Raw genomic sequence first — 10,490 nt, forward strand, 5'->3', positions numbered from 1 at the left:
ACCCCGAGCTGAGCGTCGCTGTAGCTCCCCGATATGAGGCGTCGCCGTAGCGCCCCCAGCTGAGCGTTGCCGTAGCACCCCGAGCTGAGCGTCGCCATAGCGCCCCCAGCTGAGCGTTGCCATAGCGCCCCCAGCTGAACGTTGCCGTAGCACCCCGGGCTGAGGCGTCGTCCATGATCAGGTGTCAACATGCAGCTCCATAATGATCAACAGTTCCTGAATGGGGGGAAGTGACACGTGATGCACTGATCAATGCTATTCAGCTTTTATTGGTTTATTACTTACACCTGGAAGCCAAACAGAGGTCAAAGGTCAGGTTTTTATTATTCCCAAAAGGAATCGGAGCCTTATCTGTGCAATAATCATAAATAGTTAGAAGTATGCCTGCAGTGTTGTGGCAGCACATTTATGATGAAGTGAATCAAGTGAAGGAGGCTCAGAGTAACTGCATCCTCAACCTGAAGGCATCAGATATTGGTGATGCGTTCAGGTTCATCCGTTATCTCCAGATCTTGCAGAGAACCAGGTCCGTCCGGTTCTTGTGCATATTTCTACACCTAATGTTTGTCACGTGTCGCTGAGTCACTGACTTCCTCACAAGGAGGGATGACTCGGCGTTTCCCGGCCGGCCAGCCAGCCGGCTTCGTTAATCACTGATGACGGAGGGAGTGTTTATCTGAACTGAAGCCGGTTGTTTTGGTTCTGCTCCAGCTGGGTCGCAGGATGGCCGAGTTACCGGTGGATCCCATGCTGAGTAAAATGATCCTGGCCTCAGAGCAGTGAGTGGCACAGCTTCACTTCTCACTATGAGGAAGAGTTAAATCAGACATGATTATGCTGATAAATCTCGTTTCCATGGTTTCCAGGTACAAGTGTTCAGAGGAAGTGCTGACCATCGCCGCCATGCTGTCGGTGAACAACTCCATCTTCTACCGGCCCAAAGACAAGGTGGTGCACGCCGACAACGCCAGGATGAACTTTGTGGTTCCGGGCGGAGACCACCTGGTGCTGCTCAACGTCTACACACAGGTGAGCGGTAACCCGGGCAACGCCGCTCGTTAAAAACGTGAGCTGCATCGATCCGCCATGTCCCGCTGGAGCAGAATCCGGAGCAGAATCCGCTCTGCAGACGAGCTCTGAGAAAAATCCAGACGTTCACTGCAAGATTCAAATCATTCATGAGCCTCAGGAATAAACAGGCCAGACTGGACACAGCCGGGACAGTTCTGAAGAACTCACAACATGGACTTACAGTTTATCACAGTATTTTGTGGTACTATCATTATAGCATTAACAGTGGCTATTAATTTTTAGGTAGCTGTATGCAGTCAGAGCTCCATGAACATGAATTCTGTTCTTCAAAACGATCCTTTTTCTCTGAATTAAAGCTGTTTGGTTTAAAGTCTCTGAGGATCTCAGTCCAGGTGTGTGGTCCGGACAGCTGTTGGTTCTGTCTCTAACCTGTGTCCCGCTCTGCTTCGTCCCCAGTGGGTGGAGAGCGGCTACTCCACCCAGTGGTGCTACGAGAACTTCATCCAGTTCCGCTCCATGAGGCGAGCCCGGGACGTCCGGGACCAGCTGGAGGGTCTGATGGAGCGTATCGAGGTGGAGGTGGTCAGCTGCAGCGGGGACAACGTCCCCATCCGTAAGGTCAGTCCGGCTCACAGAGCGGTCGTCCTTCCACAGCGTTTCCCTGCCGTCTGAAATGAGGAACAAAACGTGTCCTGCTCCGTTTTCTCGCTGACGTCTCCTCCAGATAAAATCTGCGAAACAAAAGGTTCACTTTCCTAAAAATCCTCTCGGGTTTCCTGGGTTCTTTCATAAAGACTCAACAGAGAAACTGTTCATGGAGAGCCGGTCCGATCTCTGAGCAGCAGGAGACATCACACCTAACTAACTCCCTCTGATGTTAAACCACATGTGTATCCTGATATGTTGACCTTTCACCTGCAGCTGCTTGTTGGAATCTACAGTTTTCTATCTTAGCTCTTCACTGAGCTTCATCAGTCATTCTCTCCATCGTAAACATAAACAGTGTTTAATAAATGATTTCTGTGAATTTGAGCCTCTGACAGTTTCGGCCCAAATGAAAACGTTCCAGTTCAGGTTTGTTTTCTGTTGCTTCAGCAGATGAATAAACTCCTTCACGCCGTTTCTAATCCTGATCCCTGGAAGCTGCTCAGGCCTCCTGGAGCCGAAGGTGTCGGGTTCATTCACAGAACAAAACTGCGACTTCAGGAGGCGAATCTCAGAGACCCGAGTCACGCTGGGTCCAACAGGGAGTTTTCTTTAACGTCATTATTCTTAGGAGTTCTGCTCCGTGTTTCTCTTCCCGGCTGTGTGGAACAGAACCAGAAGAGCTGAGGCTGCTGTCAAACAGAGGAACCGACACCTCAGCTTACCTGAGGCGGTGCCGGGTGTGTTGGACCGGCGGACCAACCTCAACCACAGAGGGATGGACGGAGTGTTTCCGTCCGTCTCGTCACAGCTGAACAATCACTAAAACACTTTGCAGCTTTTCCTTTCTTAGTTTTCTGGATTCAGAAAATACCAACAGCTTCAGACTCTGGAGACTTCAGAGGCCTCAACGTTCAGACTTTATTTATTAGGATACTTTTTACTAACAGCTGCAGCCTGCAGTAAAAATTAGAATATTCCTCTGCTTCTATGATTGATTTTAAAGTACAAAAGGAACAACCGACTGGATGTGGCTCACACAGATTATATAACACGGCTAAAAGCAGCAGCTGCTCCGTCGCCAGGGCAACAGATGGCAGGACCAGGACTCGTCAGACGGGACTGAAATGCTGTTTGCATACTTTTGCATGTAACAGTGACTCAGGAAAAAAGCTGTAAAGTCTCTGCTTTAAACGGGATATTTTTATGAACTTTAGAGAGGGGTCAAAGTTCAGATTTAAGCAGGAAATAAGTTCCCAGAACTTRGGACCAGATTTTCCGGCACCGTCGTTTCCTGAAAAAGTTTCTGAATTAAACCCAAATGTTGGATCTGTTTGTTTGACAGGATGATTTAAATATTTGTGCTTGTTGTTTTTTTTCATTCTGCAGTGAGAATTAAACCTGATGGACCAGTTTTTAACTCTGCTGCTGTTTGTGTTTGTGTCCTGTGGAAAGCAGCAGCACAAACTGAACCTCTGAATGTCTCTCTCATATTGAATGTCATCCTCTGTGTCCCTGCCTGATGACCTCTGACCCTGACGGCCCCTGTGTCCCCCGGCAGGCGGTGACGGCCGGGTACTTCTACCACACGGCGCGGCTCAGTAAGGGCGGCTACCGGACGGTGAAGCACCAGCAGACGGTGTTCGTCCATCCCAACAGCTCGCTGTTCGAGGAGCAGCCGCGCTGGCTCATCTACCACGAACTCGTCTTCACCACCAAGGAGTTCATGAGACAGGTGACAGCAGCTCTGCTGCATGTTTGGAATGTAAACGACACACCCTGCAGCCGGCGGGCAGGAAGCTTGACGCCTCCTYGGACTGTCACAATTACAAATTATGCTGAGCGATTAATTGTCTCTGAAATTATTGCGATAAACAATAATATTGTTTGAAGACCATTTTAAACTGGTTTAATGGTAATGACGTAATAATGCATGTGAAATCCTGCCAAAAATAGAACATTTAAGACTGGAACTGGTTAACAAAACACCCAAAAATAAAATGGACTCTCAGCCTCCATTAACAAAAAAACCAAARTGGAAATAAAAACTACATTCAGTGCAGATTWWGAGATCTGTATAKTATGCTGCCCTTCAATAATCATTAGATTTAGATGAGAGGATGAGTATATCCCACTCCTGATGCAATAGTTCACTTTGTTCACTCCTCCCTTAACCCAGTTCAAACAACACGATGGGGTTTTTTGCCCTGATTKTCCCCATATGACAATCTTACGACTGCACACTGCAGTGTGTGGTGTGTTGGGACGGATCGGGTCCAGTCGGTAGAACCGCTCCAATCTAAATCGGGCATGTWCAACATGTTGGCTTGTCTTGGCCAGTTTATCGCTGCAGCCTGTGGGTTTTTCCCCGACTGGGAGCGAGAAGGCGAGAAGTTGAATGTGACCGGTAGCCAATCAGAAAGCACGGATTCGCCTTCATGCTTTCTGAGGGTGAAGCAGGAGGGGAATCCCAAACAGCTGACACGGCGCAAYCCAAAGWCAASCGGACATCGGAGATGATGTGTGGAAACAACATTAATGTTTATTCAACATTTCATGCAAAGWACATCCGCACAAAYGACAAGGACAGCAATTAGAGCTTGCCGTATTTTCTGCACTATAAGGCGCAAGAATGGACTCTTCAGTTTGGGTTGCCAATTTGATCCATACTCCATTATTACACATCCACATTTGTAAATAAGTGGTCCCCAGTRCTTTATATACTAGGCTGCCCCAGTCATTGTTTCACTCACAGTGTTGGTGTTGTGATATTGTGCCCAACTGCTTTCTGGGTAACACAGACCAACCGACACGCTGCCGCYGCAGTCTCTGTCTCTCTCACCRCCCCACTGGCTTTAAATGTATTATCAAACTTTATTAACAAACCAGGTTCTGACAACTATCCCAGCATGCACCGCGCACTTCTTCTTCTACGGGGGAAAATKAAGTCGGCGGCTGCTTACCGTAGTTGCTAGACCTGTTGTGSCTCAATATTGGTCCATATATAAGGCGCACTGTCGGCTTTTGAGGAAATKKAAGGTTTTTAGGTGCCTTATAGTGCGGAAAATACGGTAATTGCTACTGCAGTATTACCCAACCTTTTCTTTTAGTTACATCTTTAATCGCTTAAAATAAGCTCACAAACTGTCGCTATTGCGTCTACGTCATCAGCCGTGTCTTTRCTCTAAATTCACGGGTGATATAGAGGGTTCTGATGGGATTTTCTGTCTGAAATCTGAATGTCGGTGTGAGAAATCGGTTCTTGTGTTTTGTGTTGCTCTTGCCGTGTGGCTGGACACCACATGGCCCGATCCAACCCGTTACACCTGCGATCTTMGGTAGGTGTTAATGTGGGATCTCAGGTTTTGAAAATGGGCCGATGATTCTAAAATCGCGTAGTGTGAGCTGGACACCGAGGAAACGAGGAAGGGAGGGTCAGTGCAGAGCACCGAGTTGAGCCGTTTTTCATTCAGTGCCATCAAGAGAAAGAGAAAAAGGCAGGAAGAGACGATAAAGCCGATAAATTAAAACAAGGTCAATAACTTTCATTTATTGTGCAATAAATTGATTTATTGCTTATTGCGACAGGCCTACTCACTTCTCCAGGCTTCCTGAAGGTCTTTATTTAACTCACGTTCCTCTAATCTGACCTTTGAGTCACTCAGAGATAAAATCRCTCCTGAACTCCAGAGATGTGTTGTTAACTGACGGTTTCAACTTGAACCTTTGAGCTGAYTGTTGCCTGCAGCTCGTTGCAAAGGACAGCAGCGATTCTTCACCTGAATGTGAGAAAAACACAAACATGACGGAAAGGATTCAACAAGCCGATCCCGTTTCMTCCAGCCTCCTATAAATATCCACTGAATGAAACCTTGTTAGCTTCCCAGCTCCTCCCATGGAGGAAATGAAAACATTACAGCTGCGTCAAAATCTCAAACATTACTTTAATAGCTTCATTTAAAAGGCTTTTATTCAGACATGTATGTAATGACTGCAACAACAGGCTGTTCAGAGAGCGCTGCAGACACGCAGGGAAAATTATGTGGAAGGTAAAACTTTACTTATGTTTTTARCATAAGTATGAATATTAAACAACCCTCTCTGGGGCTTTTTAATATTCAGATCCATTTTGATTATGAATGTTTGACCCACCAGAAGGTTCTGTTTGCAAACAGAACCCAGCGGTTCGGTTCTGATCCGGCTCCTTGCTGTGCCAACAGGTGATAGAGATCGACAGCGGCTGGCTGCTGGAGGTGGCGCCTCACTACTACAAGAGCAAAGAGCTGGAGGACAGCAGCAGCAAGAAGATGCCCCGGAAGCAGGGCAAGGCCCGGGAGGAGCTGGGCTGAGGCCCGGGAGGAGCTGGGCTGAGGCCCCAGGGGGGCCCGGGGCCCGGGAGGAGCTGGGCTGAGGCCCGGGAGGAGCTGGGCTGAGGCCCCGGGGGCCCGGGTCAAGGGGCGATGCTCACACATCTGGACTATCTGAGCTGTACAGCTGCTGAGCCTGTCATGGAGGAAGAACCGGGCCGGCTGATGGACGGGTTTAATGATAAACCAGACGAACAGTCGGTGCTTTTTCCTGCTGCACCTGAACGCCCCTCAGACTCATTAACGGACCTGATTGCACACAGAACTGGGTTGTGCAGAAGTAGGTTACGGTTTATCTGAGCTCATAAAGTTTATGGTGATTTGTTTTCGTCTGATGTTTTCAGACGTAAACAGGTTAAAGGTTCTGGTCGAACACGCCCAGCTCTGGGTTCTGTGTCAACACTTGACCCAAAACACTGTGCAGAATTAAAGAGAGTGAAGTTTGACAACGTCTCTGAGTGTGTGTTGGTCATGTGGAGGCGCTGAGGCGGTTCTGCTCCGGTTCTGCTCCGGTTCTGAGGTATGACGGGTATGCGCTGCAGCTCTGCTGAATCTCTTTCAGCTCCGGCGCCTCGTATCGGATCGGATCAGGTGAGTCTCATCACTTTTATTCTGCAGGAAGGAGAACCGAGCGTTTCCTAGCTGAACGTCCTGGTTGAGCTACAGCTGGTCGGACCGGTCGGACCAGAACACGGCAAGGGAGGGAGGGAGGGAAGGCGGGCGAGCGACAGGCAGAGAGAGACCAGGGTGTGAAGAAGACGATAAGAGCCCAGGTTTGTCAGTTCGGGTCAGAACCGCTGGGCTTTCTTTACTCAGTGATGAAGTTTTTTGATCCCAGTTGTCGCAGCAGGATTACCTGAGCGCCCGGAGCGGATTGGAGAACCGGATCGGACCTTTTCCGACTTACCAGGTCAGAATTAACCACCCTGCACACAACACTGCAGGATTTCTGCCTAATTTCTACTGCAAACAAACAGAACCAACTGACACGTAACTTTTCACACACATATGAGCTGAAGTCAATAATTCCTCAATATTCATAAAAACACGGTTCAAACTTCTCAGGAAAACATTTTCAAAAGTTTTAAACTTTTCACTTTAGATATAAAAATAATCCAAATGAAATAAAGCAGCTTCTATTCACTCCTTTGATATTTTTGTTACTGTTATTAATAATATGAGGGGACTTTACAGCAGGGAGAGGCAAACTAAAATAGAACAACATTTTATTTTGAAATGCCTCCAACACACCCTGACACACCTGGCTGTTACAAAACCAGCTCCAAAAATGTTCTCGACTTTTCTGGCTTTCAGAAAATAGAAATAATCTTTATAATTCTAACTAAACCAAGACAAGAAAAATTTAGTCTGATTTAAGTTCAGACACTATTTTTAAATAAACCGTAAAACTGTAAACAAATGTTACATTTAACTTTATTACAGAACGGTGCAGTTTGAATATGAAGCCGTTTCAACGAATGAAATTCGAGGATTTCAGCGCCTGGACGAACCCTGGCAGATGTTTCACTGATAAAAGAAACTAAGCTACCAGTAGAAGTAGGACTTTATTGTGAATATTAGGGAGTTATTGACGAATAAAACAGTCTGTTTGATTTAGTTCTGTCTCATTTCATGTGCGTTAGGAACCAGACAGAAATACTTGGTAATATTTTGTTATTTCACTTCCTGTTTTCATGTTGGAAACAGTTTGATCTGCTGGTCTAACGTCCTTTAACCGAACCAGCAGGTCCCTGAGAAAGTTTAGTGAAAGGAAAACAAAAGGCCTTCATTAGTCACCATGAACCGGCGCTGCAGCATTCTAACTCAGCATTCTGTCCTCCACAGCTGATTGGTGAAGCGGAGCCATCATGAGCGGACGGGACGAGGGGTCCAGGATGCCCCAGAACGTCAAGCCTAAACCGGGCCAGCCGGCTCCGACCCAGAAGGACCGGCCCCAGAAGGCGCGGCGCTCCCGCAGCAGCGACTCGGAGCGAGGGAGGAAGCGGGAGCATCACCACGGCGACCGGCGCCGGCGGGGCCACAGCGAGGAGACCCGGCGGCGGGACGGGAAGGGCTCGGAGCGGTGGGTCACGCCCCCCGTGGACATGGTGGGCGACACGGAGTGCGCCGTGTGCTTCTGTTCCTATGACAACGTCTTCAAGACGCCCAAGCTGCTGGCCTGCGGTCACACCTTCTGCCTGGAGTGCCTGGCGCGCATCAACGTCACGTCGCCGGAGATCAAGACGCTGTCGTGCCCCGTGTGCCGCGACCTGACCGAGCTGCCCCACGGCCGCGACCTGCCCCGCTTGAGCAACAACCATGACATCATCGGCCGCCTGCCGGCCGACATGCGCCGCGCGCTGTCCGTCCGCTTCCAGCGCAGCAAGGGCCGGCTGATGCTGAAGCACCCGCTCCCCAACGCCAAGACCGCCTCCATCAACCTGCCCGTCAAGAAGCCCCACACCCCGCCGCCRGCCACCCAGAGCGCCAACCTGGCCGCCGCAGAGGAGGGCGGCGCCCTGCCTACCATGGTGGACGTGGGCAGACCGCCAAGCAGGATGAGGGGCCGCATGCGGCGCCTGTTCCGCTCCGACCGCTGCTACTACGCCGTGGTGGCGTCCATCATCACCATCACCGTGGCGCTGATGATGGTGGGCATCCTGGCCTTTGTCATCATCCCCAAAGTTCCCGGACTCGGCAGACCCAGCGGGAACTTTACCGGTTCCTCCTCACATGACAGCAGCGAGAACTTTGAACCGAACTCACCCTGAGGGGGCGGGGCCTGAGGGGGCGGGGCCTGAGGGACGCTGACGTTTTACTGCAGGTGTGAAACGGTGAAGGAAGGAGGAAGAACAAGATGGAGGCTTTTTTCCCGGCTAAGCATGAAGAACTTTGACCCCTGAGGGGTCAGGAAGGATCGCTCTGAGTTTTTACTCCAGGTATGAAGCGGTGAAGGAATGAGGAAGATGGCGGCGTTTGTCCAGGCTGAGTGTGAAGGATATGGGGCTCCATCTGTGACGATACATTGAAAAATGAACAGCAATAATTTATTATTTAACCATCACAATAGAAGAAATGGAAATGAATCTTTCAGTCATCTTTTCACCATGTTGTTCAGGCTCATTGTTTAGTTAGCAAATTAAATATTTAACTTCAAACTAAAAATGTTGCTCCAAGCTAAATATTTAATTAGAAAGCTAAACAATTAGCTAATTAAATATCTACTTTGAAACTGTGACATTTATAAATGAATGAATGTAAAACTGTAACATTTTCTCTTCTGGAAATGGATAATTACTGGTTGGTTTTTAACTGCGTCTCTCAGCGACTTCCCACCGACGGAACCTGAATGTGAAACAGAATCAGGAGGAAAATCGGCTCCAGGCCATGAAAAGCACTAAACCTCCTGAAACTCTTTATTTATACCCTGAACTCTAAACAGAAATCATGTACAGATATTGACAGGTATCAGATTCAATAAAACTGTTTTTATTCAAACGTTTCCAGGAGAATCTGAGTTATTTTATCTGTCTGACTTCCCAGAACCGCGACACCGGACACCGTCTAGTGGCTGAGAGCGGGCCCAGTTCGGTGCTCAGGTCTGGTCCAGGTGGACCAGCTGGTTCCACCGCATGCCGACCCGCTGCTTGATGCTGGGTCCGTAACCAGGGCAACAGAGCATGCGGGAATGTCAGGAAACATCCGGGCAACCAAATCAGATCCCACATTACAGGAACAAAACCCGAAATAAACAGAAGTCCTGTTAATTTCAGCTACCCTCAGGTCTGGACTTTGACTAGACCATTGCAACATCTAGATTCGTTTCTTTTTCTGCCGTTCTGTTGCAGATTGTGAGTGTAGCTCTGAAAATCAGCTGCTGTCCACTTTTGCTCTGCTGTAGGAAGACGGAAAAAAATGAATTGGAAAAATTAAAACCTAAAGGAAAGGACATTTTATTATTTTAGTTAATTTAGTAGTTTGGGTTAAACCAGGGGTCTGCACTCTGGCTAAACAAATTGTCAACTAAAACACAAAAAGTCCATTAAATTTCCACAACAGTAATGTTTGTTTAAAATCTATTTTTTATATAATTTTTTGGATCTTTGTAGCATTTCTACGATCCTGCTGAAGAAAATGTATCAAAGTTCTTTAGTTTTTCTTTGATTTAAACCTCCATCCATTTTCTAACACCCTGGTCCCTCAGTGGGTCAGGAGGTGCTGCTGCCTCTCCAGCCAACGTTCTGGGCGAGAGGCGGGGTCACCTGGACGGGTCACCTGGGCAGGTCGCCAGTCTGTCGCAGATTTAAACCTTAAACTAAAAAATCAAAATAAAACATTTAAGTTTGTGGCTGTAATGTGATAAAATGTTTAATATTTTCCTGTAGATTTTAGGAAACCTCACACTGGATCTTTAGCAGCTCAGGTTCTGAACCTTTAGCAGCTCAG

General features: G+C 48.0%; 2 protein-coding genes across 2 annotated transcripts in view; both read left to right on the forward strand.

Annotated features, from left to right (window-relative positions):
* Positions 1-6,493, forward strand: part of dhx16 (DEAH (Asp-Glu-Ala-His) box polypeptide 16) — a 16,071-nt gene extending 9,578 nt beyond the window's left edge. The window contains exons 17-22 of the mRNA XM_008431031.2: positions 712-779; positions 867-1,029; positions 1,489-1,650; positions 3,239-3,412; positions 5,898-6,049; positions 6,090-6,493. Coding sequence (XP_008429253.1) covers positions 712-779; positions 867-1,029; positions 1,489-1,650; positions 3,239-3,412; positions 5,898-6,026 — 696 coding nt within the window. The 3' untranslated portion in view covers positions 6,027-6,049; positions 6,090-6,493. The remainder of the gene's footprint in view (positions 1-711; positions 780-866; positions 1,030-1,488; positions 1,651-3,238; positions 3,413-5,897; positions 6,050-6,089) is intronic.
* A 91-nt stretch (positions 6,494-6,584) lies between these two features.
* On the forward strand, positions 6,585-9,546 carry rnf183 (ring finger protein 183). The gene is made up of 2 exons (XM_017309714.1): positions 6,585-6,954; positions 7,890-9,546. The coding sequence occupies exon 2, from the start codon at positions 7,913-7,915 to the stop codon at positions 8,813-8,815; it is 903 nt and encodes a 300-aa protein (XP_017165203.1). The 5' UTR covers positions 6,585-6,954; positions 7,890-7,912; the 3' UTR covers positions 8,816-9,546.
* Positions 9,547-10,490: the final 944 nt, after the last annotated feature.

This window comes from Poecilia reticulata, linkage group LG16 (assembly GCF_000633615.1).
Source record: "Poecilia reticulata strain Guanapo linkage group LG16, Guppy_female_1.0+MT, whole genome shotgun sequence".
NCBI classification, from domain to species: domain Eukaryota; kingdom Metazoa; phylum Chordata; class Actinopteri; order Cyprinodontiformes; family Poeciliidae; genus Poecilia; species Poecilia reticulata.